Raw genomic sequence first — 20,566 nt, forward strand, 5'->3', positions numbered from 1 at the left:
TTTTCAGCATTTATACAATTCTCCCTCATTCCCTGGAAACCATAATTTTAACCCACCCTGCTCCTATCTTCTGCTTTTGGCCATAAATACCATTTTGAATCATTTCCCAAGCCAAAAAGTTTGAATCAGGAACAGAAATTCTTTGAAGCAGTTTGCAGAAAATTTTAAGTTTTTATTCTGCCCGTCTCCCATCCCCCATCAAAATGAGTTTCATGATTCAGTCACACAATTTAATTACCCCATTTTCATTTAATGGTTCAGTGTGAAAATACAAGAGAAAACATTTATCTGTAGACTGACTTCAGTTCTACAAAAAACCCCGAGGGCTTGTTTCTTTTTTTAAAAAAATCTTGTAATGTTTAGCCATACACAAACTGACATGCATAAGGAATACTGCCTAAGATCAGGACCACATTATACTTCTTTGTGCATACACAATTACATATGTACACACACAGACAAATGAATACATATGAAGTTCACATATCCTGAGCTGAGGAGTCCTTAATTTCAATTGCAGCTACAATCACACAGGAGCATTTTGGTGTACATCGTTCTCCCCCATCTGGGACAATAACTCCAGGTCAGGCTTCCTATCAGTATTTGACTTGGAGACCTTTGGAATTGACATTAGCAAATTCTCTCTTCTGCATATTGGGCTTAGCACCAGTGGCTCCTGTGTAGACTTGTGCAAGAGCCCTGTTGAAACCATCACCACCACCACCTGTTTCTCCATAGATACCTTTTGGAATCTCTCTTGTGTACAAGTCCTCCGCCCCGATAAGCCATCCCCAGGATCCGTAAATATGTTCCTTAGAAGCATTGTTTCTTGCAAGATTTTAACAGTATATTGTCAACCTTACAACCCCAGACACAAGAATTAACAAGTTTTCGGTTCAGTGCCTGACTTTACCCGTACACTTTTCAAAGTTCCCTTTCAATGTTCAGAAGGTGCTTTTCAAAAGCTCCAAGGATGTAAGTAAAAAAACAAAACAATACATTCTGTCCTTAAGATTAGGAATTTGTTGCATCCATCAAAAGCAGATTCCTTCAAAATAAAAAACCAAATAAAGTTTAAGATGCCTCTTTCTGACATCAGATGCCAGGAAGAGGCAGAGCCCTCTCACCCCTCACCCCCCCGCCCCCGAAATCTTAACCTTGCCCAAGTGTTACATGATCCACTTTTCATTTCAGCACACAACGGGAATTACAAAATCCTGACCTGAGGTAACCATATAAAGAACTGCGACCATTGAGAAAAATCCAACACTTGTGGTAAAGACCCCATCAGCATCAGAAAGCTACGACAATATGCGTTACAAAAAACCATTCATCCTGGGAAATGGGGGGAGGTAAGGAAATGTACAAAAAAGTGCACAGAAACAGTCCCATTACACACTATAAAAACAAGCAAAGAACCTGGCTTCCAAAATAAACTCACAAAAGTGTTAAAAACCCAGGCTCCTTCCCCACCCACCCACCCACTCGCCCACCCGCCCACCCAAAGTATTCCAATCTACCACTCAGGGAGATGCAAACCAACATCCAAGGGGGGGGGGCTTAAAGGAGAGAGATCACATGGGAAAATGCACAAGCCCCTCACCCCAGCCCCCGGCAGACTGTTCCCTGCCCTCCTCAGAATCACAGAAACGACGATTCTCATCCCCCCCCTCCCTGCTCTGGGGTTCAGTGTGCCAGTCGAGCAGGTGAGGAGCGTGGCGAGGGCAGTCGATCGGCGGACGAAGAGCTGCTCTGGCTGGACTGAAAATAAACCGTCTTATGAAATAGCTTGTTGCTAAGGAAGACGACCAAGGAAAAGAGGCGTAGCTGGAAGTGGCTGGAATAGAAGACAACCTCTATTAGTTTCTTAAACTCTTATCGAGATCCCTTTAATTTGTGGACGTATGAGTGGTCCTTGACTTACGACCTTTGGCAGTTTTTCACATGGCCATTGTGGTCATGTGATCAAAATCCAGACATTTGGCAACTGGCATGTTATTTCTGACAATGGCAGTGCCGCAGGGTCACGCAATTATCTTTTGTGACCACCTGTATTGCTTTACAACTGTGTTACTAATTTAACAACTGACGTGACCCACTTAACAACTGTGGCAAGAAAGAACATAAGATCGGGCAAAATGTACACAACTATCTTGCGTAGCAAGGGAAATCTGGGGCACAATTGTGGTCCTAAGTCGAAAACTCCCTGTATTCTGCATTAGGGCCTTTCAACATACCAGATCTGCCTAACACCAATTAATGATGTCAGAACAGTTCTTACCATTTTTCTCTACTGCTGAAATCTTTGTCAATTATGCAGATATGTGGCAAGATGGGGGGGGGGGGGCAAACAAATTTAATTAATAAATAAAAAATAAAACTTTTAGACCTAGGCGTAAAAGTTTATGAGCAGTACAGGTTTATAAGTAGTAGAATCTTTTCTGCTTAGCGAAATCAGCCATAGCTGTCAGGACAAAAAATGGTACACAGTATAATCTACTTCACTGGGCAGAAGTCTTTACCTATACAGACAATCCTTGACTTACAACCAAAATGGAATCTCAGTTGAGACTACTTGAGTGAGGTAGTCATTAAGCAACACATATGCTTTATGGCCCTTTTGTGAGTCCATTGTTAATCTGAACTATCATTAAGCGAACTGTCATAAGTTTAGTATTATCTGCATCTTTTCCTGATAGCAAAATATTCTTTTATTTCTCACTCTAGGTGAAAGGCACTCAGTTACTCTAACAAGGAAATGAGCAGCCTGGGGTCTTGGGATTCACGTAAAATCTTGCATTTTGCAACCTTCAATATCTCCTTTTTTCACAACTGCTGGGTTATCAATGTTTTGCCATTTTTGACATGAATATTGAATAGGACCCTTATCAGTTAAAACGTGCTTGCCAAGCACTGTTCATGTGAAAAAAAGACACTGGCATTCTTCCCAATCAAGACTGTGAACAGCAAGCATATGACAACTCCCCACCAATCATAAATAATAAAATATATAAATAATAATTATAAGTAAAATAATCATAAATAGAAAAATCCTAATTTTATAGACCTAATACAGCAAACCTTGGATGTGGAAGACAAAATTCAAATTTGAACACCTTAAAATAACAAAGTCAGCTATTTCCAAAGCTGTCTAGATCAGTGTTTCTCAACCTTGGCAACTTGAAGATGCCTGGACTTCAACTTCCAGAATTCCCCACCCTGCATTCGCTGGCTGGGGAATTCTGGGAGTTGAAGTCCGGACATCTTCAAGTTGCCAAGGTTGAGAAACACTGGTCTAGATCACTGATATACTCGAGCATTTATCAAATAATATATGCATGCAAATGCTGCATACATAACTATATGTGTTCTCCCCCATCAGTTTGTAAAATCAAGAATTTACTGTATTAAATCCCTGTCAACATTTCTATCATTCGCAACCTTTTCTTCACCACTATTATCTTTAGTATAGTGTAGCCTTTATTGTCATTGTATATCATGTATACTACAAAATTGGTTTTAGCCTCATTGGTGCAAATCCATGACAAAAAATACAAACAACATAAATAGTATAAAAGAATAACCCCTATGCAGGTTTAAATACCTTTTGTACCCATGGATTATGCCCACGGACCCCCATGACTTAACTCAAGATTTAAATCATAACATTTCTTCAAATCTTCATGGACCCCTTGTGATACCATCGCAGCCCCCGCCCCCAGGGGTCCACAAACCACAGGTTTAGAACCACTAATCTAGACGAAATCATTTTCAACACCAAGAAAAAAATATCTAGTGAGACCATTAAGAAAAAAGAAATCAGTAATTTTAGGTAGACTGTAATTCTCTCCTTACTCACAAAAACATCTGTTGAAAAAGGTAATGGGTACTTACTATGCTCTTCCTGGTGTCTTGGATTCATTGGCGCTGATAATAAATAGAGGGAAAAGGATGGAGAACAAGCAGCCACTGTGGGGAAAGGAGGCGGGGAGAGAAAATGAAGACGACAGTATAGTAAATGAATCTGTTTTTCCAAATGCTGTGCCTTAAATGTACGAGATTTCAGACTGCATTTATTAACTTGCATGCTCCTTCAATCACTGAAAAAATTGCTCATACATTATGACGTTTTGAAAGCAACCTTGGGCTTAGTTTTTATGTACCTCTTCTTAATTTTAATTGTTTTCATATTTATCTTTTACTGTTTTATAAGCTGCCCAAAGTCACCTTACTGAGGAGATGGGCAACATATAAATTTAATAATGGGCAATGTATAAATTGAATAAATACAAAATAACAAAGAACAATCCAAATATCCAGCATCCAAATGCTGTATCCACATCTTTTGTCATGCAGCTTGCCACTTAATGTAACATAGCTTCCCCTATATCAGGGGTGTCAAACTCGCATCGTCACGTTATCATCACGTGGTCCCCCACCCACCTTTGCTAAACCAGAGGCGGGCAGGGCCAGTGCGTGACGCATCCAACCTACGGGCTGCAAGCTTGACACCCCAATCCTATATCATAATAATCTATTAAATTTATGTACCACCTAAGTTTTTATATAGTAGGCTCCCTCTTGTCCCCTATAGCTGACACATAGAATGAGTGCTCAGCAAATCCGCAGCAGAAAGGCCAGCATCCAAGTTCTGCCCAGATTAATATTCTGGCATAACTGGAAATAGAAAATAGTACTGTACTTATAAGAAAATGTCTTGGTTTTCCTGCACTTTATCATGAAATATTCATTCATTCACTCATGATTTAGAGGTTGTCCGACTACCCTGTTTCTCTGAAAAATAAGATCTCCCCGGATAATAAGCCCCATCGGCTTTTGAGCACGTGTGCTAAAACAAGACCTCCCTGAAAATATTGTAACATAGCCGCAGACATGAGGTGACACGCTTGCTGCCTCCTGCACCTCAAAAATAATAAGACCTCCCCGAAAATAAGGCCAAGCGCTTATTTCGGGGGGGGGGGATCAAAAGAAAATAAGACCCTGTCAAATTTTCGGGAAAACACAGTATGGATGACTCTGGCGGCTTACACTTTTAAAAGGTGGACACAATAAAATAGAACAACATTTCATGGATGTCCAGAAGAAGAAAAAGCCACACATTTCAATTAAATCTTCAGGGGCTCACAACAATACACCAAGACCAGCTTTTCAAAGGCTTTGCTTCTAGCATTGCTCTGAGAGATGTCCTTGTTTTCCTACCCCATTATCATTTACACCAGGTCTCTTTCCAGTAATTCCCTACCTACGTTTCCTCCTATCCTTCTCACAGATAAGAAAAAGGCAGGCATGTCTCCAGTTTCTCAGTAGGTCACCTGATAATGTAAGAAGACTGCATTGCGGTGAGAAAGGCCAGTGGTAAACCAAATCCAAAGTAATAAGGCCAGTTCCTTTCAATGTTGGATAATCGTTGATGCATTTCAATTCCTGGCAAGAGAAAAGCCCGAAACACATGGTTCAAAGAATTAATGCTGTGATATAATACTGGGTTTCATATTTCAGGAATTACGATCCCAATATTTCCTACTTCACATTCTAGGAAATATTTATGTGAATGCACCTCCAACCCAGGTATCAGTATTTTACTCATCACTGTTGATAACAGAGACCTCCAGCCGCCACCACCACCAGCAGGCAGAGAATAAAATGTACTCTTTAATTTTTCAGTTCTGCTTCTGCCACTGGAGAATCTCCAAATATTCTACTGGAAGAGGGTTTGATGGGATTTGCATACATTTGCACAAAATAACCCCAATGCTTAAGAACAAAATGAGAAGATTTTTAAAAAATTAATTACACAGTGGAAAGCCAACAGGACTCACCTTTATTAAACCAACGGTATTCAAAGCAATACAGTGAGTAAAGCAGCGACATATGAAGGAGACTAATTAACTGCCCAACGATATCAATAGGAAACAGGCTCACAATCATCCCCTGGGAAAAGCAAGAAATCAATTTTAAAAACTGCTCCCTTCCACAGAAAACTCAATTCTGTACTTCGTTAGAAAGCGCAATTCTTTAGTCATTATGAAAAGCCCAAGAGACAATACAGGTAAGTCCTCGACTTACAACCAATCGCTTAACAACCATTTGCAGTTACAATGGACTCAAATTACACACAACCCATCCCCCAAGTTATGACTGCAACACGACCCTCAATAGTATTTCTGGCCTTTGGCAACTGGCTCACATGAATGGCCAGTGGCAGCATCGTATCACTGCTCTTTGTGACGTTTTTTGCATTTTCCTGGCAAGAGCGATCCATTGGATAAAATGACTTTGCACCTATAACCACACGATTTGCTTAATGGCTGCACTTGCTTAACCACCTCTGTAAAAACAATCATATTATTGAGTCTGGTCACATGGGGCCTCAATTTATGACTGAAATCCCGGTCCAATTGTGGTCATAAATCAAGGGTTAACTGTACACTCAATTCTCTTCTTCCTTGATACCCTCTGCTCCACTCCCAATATTAGAGCATTGGATCCCAGGTCCAAAAGCAACACAGTCCATGACCATCATTCTTGGCTAGAAGTCCAACTGTGCACATTTGAGCAACAAATCTGGCCTGAAGTTCTCTCTTGCATGGCAGGAAGACATGATTCCAAGAACTCTCCATTATAAACAGCTTTGAAGAAGTAGTAGTGTTAAGCACTGTGACTAGGAGAGAACTACCACATAGGTCAAACTGGCTAGCAACCTATTTATAAAAATATGGCATCATTCATTCCTTTTTCTTTCCCAGCCCTCTCTGCTTTTCTCTACCTTGTGGTTTATTTCTTGTAAGGTCTGCCAAATGTATGGTTCTGCATTTGGATGTCCTTCAAATACCAATTCCTGCTACTCTTAATGTCTGGATAATCTGGATTGAGTGCTTTATGCCCATTCTTACCTGGATGAGAAAGAGAGCTTGCAGTAAGAGGTTAAACAACATGTCTGCAATGATTTTACTGACACTGGGGAAAGGCTGCGGCTTCCTTCCTGACACTTCAAATGCCAGGTCAGCAATGTCCTGAAACAGAATAATCACACTTACTTCTGAACAAAATGGAAGAAGATCGTTGTCCTGAATAGCACTCAAAAAACACAGTACAATACAGGTAGTCCTTGACTTATGACCACTATTAGGAACAGAACTTCCATTGGTAAGCATATCGAGTCACACCAATTTTAAGAGCTTTTTGGCCATGGATGTTAAGCGAATCACTGCAATTGTTAAGTGAACTATGCAGTCATTAAGTGACTGTGGCTTTCCCCCTTTGACTTTACTTGTTGGAAGCTGGCTGGGAAGGTTGCAAATGGTAGGCACCTAACCCCAGGACATGGTAACTATCATAAATATATGGGCACATGTTATCATATGTGGTGGACGTGTCCCAAAGCAAAAAAAATGGGCAAAGATACACAGGTGGTTAGAAAAGGTGATAGGGAAACATATAGATTATAAACCTGAATTGTTTTTCTATGAGGTATAATATCAGAAAAATCTGTTAAGAAAAGTATGTATTTAATATTACATGTCTTAACAGCAGCAAGGATTATTTTCACACAATAGTGGAAAAATGAAGATATACCCCAAGATGAAGAAATACTTAAGAAGAAATTAGATTGTGCAGAAATGGATACATTGGAACTAAAAATTAAGCAGAAAGAGGACATAGAATATTATGAAACATGGAATTTATTTTACCAATGGCTGGAAAAAATGACCATGGATATTAAGCAAATCACTACAACTGTTAAGTGAACTATGCCATCATTAAGTGAATCTCGCTTTCCTCCCCCCCCCCCCCTTTGATTTTACCAGCTGGGAAGGTTGCAAATGGCAGCACCTAACCCCAGGACATGGCAACCATCATAAATATATGCCTGTTGCCAAGCACCCAAATTTTGATCACATGACTGTGGGAATGCTGTGACAGTCCTAAGAGAGAGGAACAATTGCAAGTCACTTTTTCCAGTGCTATTGTAGCTTCGAATGGTCACTACAAATGGTTGTAAGACAAGGACTATCTGTATGTTATGGAATGGTTTATGTAGATAACCAAGAAGAGCTAGGCTAAGTTATCAATTTCCTCAAAAAAACTACTTACCTGAAACCAAATGGCATTGACCACTTTACTGAGCACAAAGAGGGGGAGGACCCAAAGGGCACCGAAGATGGAGGTGAGAATAAATTCCAGCCAAGACCAGACATCACCATGTAATGATGGGTCACCTTCCAAAACAGAAACAGCGTTTTCAACAGTAGTAAGAAAAAAAATGATTCATTACAATTTAGGGGCTTCACGTTAACTGCTATACCAGAAAAAGAAAATGTATCTTCCCTCTATAAATCTCATCTACTGGTCACAAGTAGAAAACAGATTGGTAAATGTAGACAGGACCATAATCATATGTTCCTTTAATTCAAGAGCGTTATTTCATCTCTACAAAGATAGTACTATGTTCCCGTGACCCAAGAAAAGCATGCACGACAAAAGCACGCGGACAAAACCGCATCGCTAAAACCGTGACGTCATCAACGCGCTGACAACAGGGCGGCGACAACAGCGCGGAGACAGAAGGGCGCTTTACAACAGCGCTTCGACAGGAAGCCGATTTAACTTAAGGTAAGGGTAAGGGTTAGGTTTAGGGTTAGGTTTAGCGTTACGTTTAGGGTTAGCGTTACGTTTAGGGTTAGGTTTAGGGTTAGGGTTACGTTTAGGGTTAGGTTTAGGGTTAGGTTTAGTTTTACAGCGCGCTTCTGTCGCTGCGTTGTTGTCGGCGCGATTCAGCGCTCATTCATCGGAACGCTTTAGAACTTGCGGTTTTGTCACTGCGTTTTAGTCGGGCGCGGTTTTGTCGTTCGCCCTTTTGCCGGTGAATTCTATGTTCCAAGTTTGAAAATTTGAGGGCAAAGGAAGAGAAGAGTAGGATATGTTCAATACAGCCAATTGTACCCTTGTCTATTATAATTGGCTAGGCACGGCACAAAGAATTATTTACTTGGCAAATGCCTTAAACAATAACATACTTACCAATTACATGTGCTGTTGCTGACTGAAGCAGAGGGATGAATACCCGGTAGAACAAGAGGAGGCTAAGCTAATAAATAAATGAATGAATGAATAAATAAATAAATGAATAAATAATTCAATTTTAACTACTATTTTTTAAATGTGCATGCTATTATGGGAAAAGAATGTTGTCCAAGACCCAGAAGATGCAATTTTGTTTTCTACAACTGACCTTCAATCTTGGATAGCTTAGCACATACTTCATGGTTTTCCCCAAGTACATACACAAGTAAATATATGAATAATTTATCTTTACAAATATGACAACTCCAGCACACACATCCATAGTTCTAGGGGAAATCATAACAGGGGAAAACACAGCAAAAAGAAACACTAAAATGCTATAAATACAAAGCTACAAACTTTCCCTAAACTTAAATTAAGGACATAATGTTCTTTGGATCCAAAATCAAAAAAGGTGCTTTAGAAAAATGTAAGGCTACATCCCATATCCGTAAGCACCCCCTTAAACAAACTGTAGCTTTTCTAGGATTTGCACAGTGCTATGGTTCCACAATCCCAGTAAAAGATGTATTTGAGATAACGAAAACTGATGAGGGGCTGCCAACATTTCTTAACTCAAACATGTATTTCCTTGGGATTGCGTGGCTATTTTTATTTTTATTTATATTAAAAAACTGATTGGGTAACACTGCATCTACCAAGGCTAAATAAAAGTTAACTATCCCTCATCTGGGAAATAGTAACAATTTTAATCACTATTCAATTTGCTTTTCAGGTTACAGCTTTATCCAATTAAAAAGTTCAAGCAAGTAAGCATATTTGCAAAAAGAAGAAATTGATTCAATTATGTTGCTGTTATTAAAAAAAAGAAGTGAAAATATTCCTACCCAAAATACACCTCCATTCCATGCACAACATTGAAGTATTCGGCTTACTATCCGGGGTTCACTAAAGAAAAATAAAAGAAAGTGCAAAAATCAAATCTACATGTATTTTCAAAAAGCACATCTGTTTAAACACAGAAACAAATAGGAATGCTTGATATGGAAGCAGATTCTTTCAGCTTGGTAGTTTCAATCTATTTGCAACCATAAAATCTATTTGCAACCATAAAAATGCAGTATACATTTCCATTATTCTCATTAAATTTCAAATTGTTGGGAGCCCCATTTGTTAAAAAAAAGCATTTGGTAAAAGTTTCCAGTTTTCCTTGTTTTTCTATGTTGTTAGGTAACCCTATCTAGACATTCATCATTTCAACTATTCAATATCATAGATATATGTAGACATACACACAACACCATACAGATATATGTATGTTCCTTAGCACCTAAGAATAATTTGCAGCCTTATTAATTTTCTTTTTCATCAAGTCAACTTTTTAAAAAACATGAATTACAACTATAGAAGCCACTGGGCTGGAGACTGAAATTAGTGTCTTAAAATTTTCATTCCAAGTCTCTTCATACAAAGAATCCAGTGGCTTCCATGATGAAATTAAACAGCTATATAGAACATAGTCAGTCCCTCAAATGACACTGACTGAGAGCTCCACATAATAGAATATTTCAAAAACCTGATTTAATTTGGCCAATATAAAATAAAGATCCCTACCAAAGTTTGCGGGATCCAGTTTGTACACAGACTATGCTAGCAGAAGTGATTTCTAGGGATTCAGTGCCATCTTGGTGGTGGTACAGTGGTTAGAATGCAGTATTTACAGGCTACTTCTGTTGACTGCCAGCTGCCAGCAGTTCGATTCTCACTGACTCAAGGTTGATTTAGCTTTCCATCTTTCCGAGATGGATAAAATGAGGACCCAGATTGTTGGGGGCAAAATGCTGACTATGTAAAGCTCTTAGAGGGGACTGTAAAAAGCACTGAATTGATGATAAAACACTGATAGATGATTACTGATGGTACGACACAATTCCCAAGTTTGGAACTTACTTCTCTTGCTTCCTCTCTTCGCTTTGTGCTCTTCGCTGGGCAAGCACACTAGTTGCTCTTCTTTTCCGCTGCTCTTCCCTTTTCTGCTGGATCCGAGCATCCAGCTTGGAGATTGTGCAGATCCCCCATATGGAATCTTTAATTCCCTGGAGAACATAAACATCTAAATTCAACATACAGTATACACTTCAACAGAGTGTATGCAGGTAGTTCTTGACCAACAGCTGTTTGCTTAGTGACCATTCAAAATTCCAACAGCACTAAAAAAAAAGCGACTTATAACCAGTCTTTCTACTTATGACTATTGTAGCAACTCCAGAGTCACATGATCAGAATTTGGTAATCAGCAGCTATTTACTATAGCTGCAGAGCCTCAGAATCATGGATCTACCATTTGTAACCTTGCCAGCTGGCTTCTGACAAGCAAAACTCAAATTCTGCATATAGTTCCAAATCCCTAACATGTGTGAAAAATCCAGATTTTGAATTTTTTTTGAAAATTATTAAATGCAAATGATAAAGAGTTAGATGTTTCAGTATTGGGACTACAGACCGTGCAGGCTTACCAACTACTCGTTCAGTGACTGACGTTATGGCAGTACTGAAAAATATTTAAAGCTGTTCCTTGAAGTTGCAGTTGTCACAATCCCACCCCCACTCCCCAGGGACACAATCACAATTTTCAACTTTTTCAGCAGGCTTCCAACAGTCGAATGGAGAAGCCATCAGGAAGTCACCAGTCACATTGCATTAAACTTAATGGCCTACAGTGATCTACTTATTGGCGACAGTCAGTACTGATGTTGCAAGTTGGCACAGCCATGTAATGTTTCACTTAATGACCCCACTACTTAATGACAGACCCACCAGTCCCACTGTGGTTGGTAAGTGAGGACTATCTGTATGTCAGAGCAGCAAGATCTGAAAGCCTTCAGAAAGCCTGTTCGTGACTACTGCACTAATAAAAGTTTGTTCATATTTCATTAATTTAATTAGAAAGTGAAAACCAGAAACTAAATGAAGTATATGTTTACCCTGGCATTTGATTCAAAAACAAAATGTGGTCCCTAATTCAAGACAGATTGGGCACCCCTGCTGCAAATCCAAATTTAAACATCTATTGCCTGTATATTTTCTTCTGAATGTCGAAATGCAATCCAGTTAGATACTTCAAATGTCTGAGATAAGTTGGATACTTGCTCTAGATTTTCTTGTTTCTGCTGACCAGTTGTCATGATTCAACTTTCAAACAATTCTACCTGGGTGACTGAGAATCTTCACCGACATCTTGTTTCTCCTGTTTTTTTTCTAAATCAGATATCTAAGCAACTGCCCAGTGATTTTCTAGCTATATCTAACCCTTTAAAACAAGACTGGAAAAACCACTTGTCCGAAATGGCATAGGGTATCCTCCTTGAACAAGGGGTTGGGCTAGAAGACCTACAAGATCCCTTCCAATTCTGTTATTCTGTTCTGCTATTCTAATATTTATTATCTGATCATGAATATAATGGCATCACAGTTCAGAAACTCTTCAATTACTAAGAATCATAGAGTTAGACACAAGGATATTACACTTGAGCTTAACCTAAATGCTGAGAAACTACCAGAGTTAGAATTGGTGCTGATATGGATTTTACTTGATAATTATCCATAGTTTGTGAATGAAGTCCTGGAAGTTCCTAAAACTTCCCTTCTTCATACCATCAGAGAAATTTATGGGAGCTAAATAAATGTTAGTGGCTGAAACAATCTAAAATCCACTCTTATCTTACATACACTGTCATGTATAACAACAAGAATAAAAGAAAGTACTTACCCTGATAAGATCATTAAGGAAGATCTTGACGCTATCTGCCATATCTACGCCAGCATTGTCTCGACATTTAAAGCTATCAACTACAAGGTGTAGGGAAGAAATGACCCCAGGCCTGTCTCATTGTGAAAATATGAGAAATTGATAATCTGACAAAAGAACAAAAAAGATAGCTGTAAGTGAAGCAATGAAATTGATGTTATGATTATAAATGGTGTGTATTTGTCCTTAATCATCCTTTAATTCATATAGATCATGAAAAGGTTTACTTTCCAAGACCATATTAAATCATTTTAAACATGCTTCTTCCAGACCACAATAAACATCACTGCTTAATATATTCCAAGAAGAAGCAGCAACAAATAATACAATGTTCCAAATATTCAAGTCTCATGTTTGGGGTGTGGATAATTAGATTTAGATTTAGATTTATTGAACATTTATAGGCCGCCCTTTTCCCTGAGGGGACTCAGGGCGGCTTACAACAATGGGGGAAGGGAGTGCAAAACAAGACATAAAAGAAAAATGTGAAAATATATCTATATCTATATCTATATCTATATCTATATCTATATCTATATCTATCTATCTATCTATCTATCTATCTATCTATCTATCTATCTATCTATATATATATATATATATATATATATGTTTTCTGAGGTTTTCGCGGGTGTTAGCATGTAGGTCTCTAGTTGTTCGGGTTTTCTCCCGCGTAGAATTGGAGATGTCTTGCCGACGTTTCGACGAAGTCACATTCGTCATCTTCAGGCTGCTGCTGACTACTTCAGGTTTGGTGTTTCCAGGAGTAGTGACTAGTCCTGGAAACACCAAACCTGAAGTAGTCAGCAGCAGCCTGAACATGACGAACCTGTGCTCTATTGCCTCCCAGGCAGGGAGTTAACCATTTGAGCTACAGAGAACGACTCCTTATCAGCCAGCCAGGGTGGGAGGTATATACTTTAAGTATATATATATATATATATATATATATATATATATATATGTATGTATGTATGTATGTATGTATGTATGTACGTACGTACGTACGTACGTACGTACGTACGTACGTACGTACATACATACATACATACATACATACATACATATATATATATATATATATATATATATATATATATATATTCTTGGCAAAAAATGTTTAAGATGTCACAGCAGTTTAGCAGAGATGGTTTCCATTAAACACAAGTGAGACCAACACCCACCCACAAACATGCCAAACCCATTCTCAGCCCCAATGAGATGCCAGCCCAAACTATTCTGGTTCTCTACTTTACTTGCTGTCATTTTCTGATATATTTTATATTATTCATTTCAGTTTCTATAAATTAATAAATATGCATGTATATTTTACTTAGCATTCAAACATTTTTAATTTTTAAAAATCACAAAATACAAAGTATTCACAACTAGAATTTTATCTTTCAAACTTCTGTCTTTTCTTATATTTTTCAAAGTTCTTTCAACTAGAACAATGCTTCAAAGTCACCAAAATACCACTGACCAAAGTAAACCAAAGAAAAAAAATAATTTAGAATGCAAGCAATGGCAAAACAAATGGTGATATACTGTGAGAAGAATTCTCCAAAGAAATCAGGCTGGATGCCAATGAAATAAAAATAGGGATCTTTTATTAACAATTAATTAACTGGATAATTTCTTTTTTTTATCTGTGAACTTAAAATACAACCCTAACAAAACTGCTTCTAGAGACTAAAATAATTATTACCTGAAGCAAGATGGAAGGGTTAGTGAAGGGGTTGATGCCAGGATAAAAATTAATTTAATTACTAAATTCAATTAAAGGTAGTATGATTACTCATAATATTCTCTCAAAGGATATGGATGCCAAGGGAAAGTAATATAGGTCTCTAGAACATTAGGCTGTGACCTCTCCTATAAATACCAAGATCACTTGGCATAAAATTTAACAATATGAAGAAACCTATTTTGTCATAGATCAATTCAGATCTCCACAAGAATTATATATACATTACAGAAAATATAAATCAATACATGTACTGAATTTGAATCTAAACCTCTTCCAAATTAACTCTCAAATGGTTCATATTTCAAACCAGAACTATTTTATCTGCAGTTGCAGTAATAAGACTTAGATGGAAAGTACAAACTTTCAAAAGTCTGAGATTATTTGTAAGGAAAACTTTCAGTCTTGAAGAACTGTTCAACTCTATTACTTTAAGATACAACCTTAACCATTACAATTTGTAGGAACCTCTCACTAAATCATGTCATTTGGGAACAGAACTATTACTGCATGCTGTACAGTACTCATTCATTCTCTTGCCAAGACAGAATTGCTCCGAGTACTATGTTTAAAATAATGTTTGAAATGCAACCGAAATCATGTTTCAGTTTAGAGGTACTATGCCACTTTCTAGAACAAATGCCTGTGTTATTGCCCCAATTCCCAGAATAGAAGTATCTGGTTCTGAGAAAAATCATATATTAACTAAGTTTACTGCACAACCTTGTAGGTGCAGCTAAGCCTGAAAAAATAACTTCATGACTGATAGTTTCTAGTAGGCTTCTAAACAATGTACTAGACTCCTTTTGATAAGATTAACTCAGATTATTCTTTGATGTGCTGCAACAGACCATCTCTCTGGCATCTGAACTACTTGCTAATAGTGTCTATTTGCTTGCTGAAGAAGGAAACTTCTTCAAATGGGAGTGCCTTAAAATGTTATAAACAAACATTTCCCTACAGGGCAGGGAAAGATTCAAAGTAATGGACAAAACAGAAAAAAGAGAAGGGAAAAGCTTCAACTCCAAAAAGTATTGGGGTGCAGCAGTGCGAGATTGCAAAGCAGTGCAGCTCAAATTTAAGGATTTGGGTGTAATATGAAGAAGGGAGGAAAAGGGCATGGGTAGAAGAAATGGAGACTCCAATACAAGTAATCCTTGACTTATGACCACAATTGAGCCCAACATACCTGTTGCTAAGTGAGACATTTGTTAAGTGAGTTTAGCCCCAAGCTTTCTTGCCACACTTCTTAAGTGAATCACTGCAGTTGTTAAGTTTGGCTCACAGTTGTTAAGTGAATCTGACTTCCCCATTGACTTTGCTTGTTAGAAGGTCGCAAAGGGAGATCACAGGACCCCATGACACCGCAACGGTCGTAAATATGAATCAGTGGCCATGCGTCAGAATTTTGATCTACAATGGTTGTGAGAAAAATGGTCATAACTCATTTTTTTCAGTGCCATTGTAACTTCTAACCGCCACTAAACGAACTGTTGTAAGTCAAGGATTACCTGCAGCAGAGAGTCTCAATAACTAAGGGCTGAACTGCAGACAATGTTGTTGTTGTTACCTAGTTGAGTAATGAAATATCTTCAAGTAAACAACCAAGCTGAGAGCTTGAGAGAGCACCAAGGAAATAGAAAGACTGTGGGTGATGTTGTTATTATTAATCAGAAGGTGGAAGTCTGTGAGGCCGCTGCTTTCTTTTAGCCCAACCTACCTCACAGGGTTGTTGTTGTTGTGGGGGAAACAGGAAGCAGGAGCATTAAATAACACTGCCTTGAATTGCACAAAATAAAAACGAGATATTGTTATTGTTATTCCCTCCAAACACAGCCTTAGACCTAAGCATCGATGAAAAGTGTTTAAGGCGGGGTGGAGGGTCCCCGTCCAGGTGGCTCAAAAGGACTACAACCCCCATCATCCCCATGCACTACACCTTGCTGGCCAAGGATCGAGAAAGATGCGGCCCGGTTTCCCCGGACAAGGACCCGCCTCAGACCCGGCAATGGCAGAAAGGGAAGATACACTCGGCCGGAGAGACAACGGCAACCGCGGGGAACGACTGGAAAGGCGGGCAAGCAGTGGGAGATGGGCTTTGTAGTCAGGCCCGCCGGGGACGACGCGAAGTAACCAAAAAAAAAAAGGGGGGGGAGGAAGCGAAGCGGGAAAATCCGCAATCCGGGGAAGCCCGAGACAGATCCCACAGGAGAAAAGCGGGAGGCCGCCTCCCTCCTCCAGCCAGCCAGCCCAGACGGCCGTCGATACTTGCCAGCCCAGGCCTCCCGGGGTCCGCGACGGACAGGCCGCCGCGGCCGTCAGCCTTTCACTCCTCGGGCAGCACTGGGCGGGACGCCACTGCGCACGCGCGACTCACCTCACACCATTCTTCCCCCACCCCCCTCCTTCCTCCTCAAGCCTCGCCAGGAGGCATTGGCCGCGCCAGGGAGCATCCCGGGCTTCGACCGCGGTGATGCGCATGCGCCCCCCCCTCGCCAGGAAAGACATGCGCAGTTCAGAAGCCTCGAGGCGGCCGCACGGGCTAACCCTTATTCTCCTCACCACAGTAATTTGCGCGTGAGGGAGTTTCGTGTATTTATTTATTTTTTTATCTATCCCAGTCCCCGTGTACAAGCAGTCCTCAACTTACCACCACACTTCAGCTCAAAATGTAAGAGAGAAATTTTTTAAGTGAGTTTGCCCCGTTTTACGGCTTTTTTTGGCCACGTTTGTTAAGTGAATCCTGGCGTTTGTTAAATTAATAACACGGTTATTAAGCGAATCTGGCTTCCCCGTTGACTTTGCTTGTCAGAAGGTTGTAAAATGTGACAAGGGCACTGTAACAGTCATAAACGTGAGTCAGTGGTCAAGCATCCAAATGTAAATCACAGTGACCGTGAGGATGCTGCATTGGTCATAAGTCTGAATAATGGTCCTAAATCACTTTTTTCAGTGCCCTTGTAACTTTGAATGGTCACTAAGTGAACTGTTGTAAGTCGACGGCTACCTGTACATTGCTCTGCATCTGTTCCTCTTTGCGGACGTACAAAAAACAGTGGCTGTAGGTTTTAGGAAGAATATATTCATAGGAAAGCTTATACCCGAAATTGTATGAAAGATTCTACTCGGATTTAGTTTTATACTGTGTCAGAATCTCCCGTTTCCCCCAACATTCGAATAATGCTCCCATCCCAAAATGGTTCCCTCAGAACTAAGGACTAACTGGGAATACTGCAGAAAAGGAAGTTTCATTCTGTGTGTTTTGGATGATTCATTCCGGAAAATGGCAAAAATAGTGAATGACATATTCTGGTGGCCTCTCCAACACCAAGAGTGTTGTTAAGGTGATCATATCTTGGAAGGGGAAGGGTACATTTGCAAGCAGATTGCACATAGGTATGGAGCAGTGGTGGGTTCCGGATCCCGGTGCAACCTGGACGGTGTAACGGGGCCGGGCGTCCACCACATGAACATGCACACACATGCGCAGCGTACACATGCATACTTACCACCCACGACACTCTGCGACGCCTCCGCGATGCTCAAGCTGCTCGGCGGAGCGTCGCACAGGTGCCATACACGCCGTGTGCGGAAGCCCCCAAAACCTCAAATACCGGTAAAGAGCATGGGCAGGCGGGTGGGCCCTCCGGAACACCATACCGGAACAGTACCTGGTGCTCCCGGCAGGTACCGGTATGCCCATACTGGGGCGTACCGGTCGTAACCCACCACTGGTGTGGAGGAAAAAGAAAGGTCTTATCTCCCTATCTCTAGAAGAGACATCCTGAAAGCAGCAAATGTCCAAAAGTGAGGAGCATGCAGTTTGAGTGCTCAAAGCAAGAATCTGATTTCGAGTTGAGCCATATTATAGATTGCACATGTTGACAGAAATATCCATCTGGTTCAGTTTCAGGCCAGGAGAAAGACACTGGAAACATGGAGGCTGATTGGAAAGATGGTTTAATAATGAAGCGGAACGATCAACCACATGGTCCTGGTGCAGCTGACCACCTGGAGTTGAGAGAGCGGGGTATGTATGCCCTCTCTTGGGCTTTGAACTTGAACTTCCTGTTCTTGTGCAAGAACGTGTGTCCTATTGGTTGTTGTAGGGGTCATAGCTAACTGTAACTTGGCTGAGTCGCAGGTTTGGTTGAAGTTTGCTGGTTGATGCAATGTTCCCAGGTGATTGTGTCATGTGGTGAGCTCTGCTGCTAGATGGGTTAATCCTATTATGTCCTTGAGGGTCATGTCTTAATCCCATCACCTTGGAGTTGGAGGTCTTTTGTCTTGTAGATAGGCTGCTCCAGTCTTTCTTAATGGTCACCAAGTACCTGCTGGGGCCAGGGAGTTGCTTTCTGTCTTTAAAACATGTTTCTCCTTTAGGGAAATATAATATTCTGCCTTTTTAATATTTCTCAAAATATTATATTCTTCTAGGAGAGGAGTTCTTCCCTCACGCAATAGGGAAGTAGACCTGGGCAGTCATGTAATTGAAACAAGGAAGTCATACCTAGTAGGGACCCCGAGTACAAGTCCATCAATCATACATAAACAGTGCTATATAGAGTGTAGCAAATGAGTTAGGAATTGTACCTGAATTAAATTGAAGGAATGAGGAAAGTGATAAAAAGGAAAGAGCTAGAATGACTCTTCACCACCTCCCCTCACGGTCTGTATCTTTCTATTCCTGCAAACCAATGTTCTTTTTACCACCTCCATATTCCGATCTCATCTTTCTTTCCAGAGTCTCATGTAACCATAACTAACTCTTTGCCTGCCTCATTATTAACAATTCGCTTTTTCTTCATGCATTTGCTTAACAATGTGTTTGCCATAAATTAACTCTACTAGACTTTTGGTATTTTGTATTCATTATGCCCTACGCACTCTCCCCACTATGTCTTTTCTTGGTTTACCATACAAATGATTTAGCCACCTCTTTTCCAATTGTTGGAAGAAATAACTACCTTGTTAAGTTCCAAGCTGGGAGAAAGACAGGAAACATGGAGACTGATTGGAAAGATGGTTTATTCATGAAGCAGAACCACATGTGATTCTGGGCAGCTGACAAAATGGAGTTGAGAGTGGGTAGGTTTTTATACCTTCTTTGGGCTTTGTATTTGAGCTTCCTGTTTCTGTGCAAGAACACATCTTTTAATATTCTATTGGCCATTGTCAGATTCCTATGGGGTCATGTAGGGGTGATATAGGGGTCATAGCTGGCTCAATAGGCAAAAGAGGAAAAAGAAATCCTAGGTGCTTGTCTGAGCGAATCTGGTCAACCTCTGGCTAATTGTTCATCTGAGTTACCAGGTGAAGTTTGGACTGCTCTGGGGGTGGTGCAAACAAGTGGTTGTGTTCTGAAAGCGTGTTGGATAATTTCTATTGTGCCTAATGGTTTTCATCCTTTATTGAATCTTGGGTGAGGGGCTGCTTCTAATCCTATCATTTTGTTTTGCTGAAGGAGTTTCAAAATTTCCTGAACTTTTCCCCTCCATTCACAGTGGAGCTGCTTCTGCCTGTCCCTTTAAGGTAATCCCTGGGAGTGAAGGGCCAGAAGGGATGATAAAGAGAGCAGCAGCTCCACTGTGATGGAATGAGAAACGTTTGGATTCTGTCTGCTTCATATGACCGTTGAATTCTGTGGCAGAGAGAATACAAATGTTTCTCCCTCCATTCACAGTGGAGCTACTGGTACTCATCCCAAAATGTGCCTGTCCTCATGTACCTATATACCTTTTATGAAAATAGAACAGTCCTCCAAGCATTGTTCATATGGTTATCCCAAAATTAAGGGGTCACAGGGAATAATGCAGAAAAGAGAGTCTTATTTCATGTGTCTCTGGTAAGGGAACAGTTTTCTAAAGTCAATCTAAAATGGGGAGAGCTTTCCACCATCTATTTAAGTCATTGTTTAGTGTGGAGGGAGACTATCTTGTATGTGGATGTACAAAACTCTGCCTTCA

The 20,566-nt window shown here is 40.1% G+C and overlaps 2 protein-coding genes and 1 long non-coding RNA gene across 3 annotated transcripts in view; 2 read left to right on the forward strand and 1 right to left on the reverse strand.

Annotated features, from left to right (window-relative positions):
- Positions 1 to 1,555: 1,555 nt before the first annotated feature.
- EI24 (EI24 autophagy associated transmembrane protein) lies at positions 1,556 to 16,965 on the reverse strand. The gene is made up of 12 exons (XM_087706333.1): positions 16,869 to 16,965; positions 16,321 to 16,375; positions 12,815 to 12,960; positions 10,996 to 11,141; positions 9,933 to 9,993; positions 9,043 to 9,109; positions 8,116 to 8,240; positions 6,915 to 7,034; positions 5,841 to 5,952; positions 5,334 to 5,445; positions 3,895 to 3,969; positions 1,556 to 1,837 (listed from the first exon to the last, which is right to left on the reverse strand). Exons 3-12 carry the CDS (start codon positions 12,854 to 12,856, stop codon positions 1,687 to 1,689), a joined length of 1,011 nt encoding a protein of 336 aa, XP_087562459.1. The 5' UTR covers positions 12,857 to 12,960; positions 16,321 to 16,375; positions 16,869 to 16,965; the 3' UTR covers positions 1,556 to 1,686.
- The window catches only part of LOC148048986 (uncharacterized), a 75,669-nt gene continuing 71,510 nt past the window's right edge, over positions 16,408 to 20,566 (forward strand). Inside the window, exon 1 of the long non-coding RNA XR_015695572.1 lies at positions 16,408 to 16,463. This is a non-coding gene — a long non-coding RNA (uncharacterized LOC148048986). The remainder of the gene's footprint in view (positions 16,464 to 20,566) is intronic.
- The window catches only part of LOC148048987 (actinia tenebrosa protease inhibitors-like), a 34,744-nt gene continuing 31,315 nt past the window's right edge, over positions 17,138 to 20,566 (forward strand). Inside the window, exons 1-2 of the mRNA XM_087706334.1 lie at positions 17,138 to 17,271; positions 18,508 to 18,630. The gene's annotated coding sequence lies outside the window, so the exon portion shown is untranslated. The remainder of the gene's footprint in view (positions 17,272 to 18,507; positions 18,631 to 20,566) is intronic.

Source organism: Thamnophis sirtalis, unplaced genomic scaffold (genome assembly GCF_051295495.1).
Source record: "Thamnophis sirtalis isolate CommonGarterSnake01/CBP01778 unplaced genomic scaffold, rThaSir2_p1.2 scaffold_2, whole genome shotgun sequence".
NCBI classification, from domain to species: domain Eukaryota; kingdom Metazoa; phylum Chordata; class Lepidosauria; order Squamata; family Natricidae; genus Thamnophis; species Thamnophis sirtalis.

What these genes read in the sequence shown, in the direction of transcription:
- EI24 (XM_087706333.1), bottom strand. Translation starts at nt 12,856, where the DNA reads ATGGCAGATAGCGTCAAGATCTTCCTTAATGATCTTATCAGG. An exon ending in GGAATGGAGGTGTATTTTGG is followed by an intron (nt 9,110 to 9,932) that starts GTAGGAATATTT and finishes TTTATTTATTAG; the next exon opens with CTTAGCCTCCTCTTGTTCTA. An exon ending in AAGCTCTCTTTCTCATCCAG is followed by an intron (nt 5,953 to 6,914) that starts GTAAGAATGGGC and finishes TGCTTTTCCCAG; the next exon opens with GGGATGATTGTGAGCCTGTT.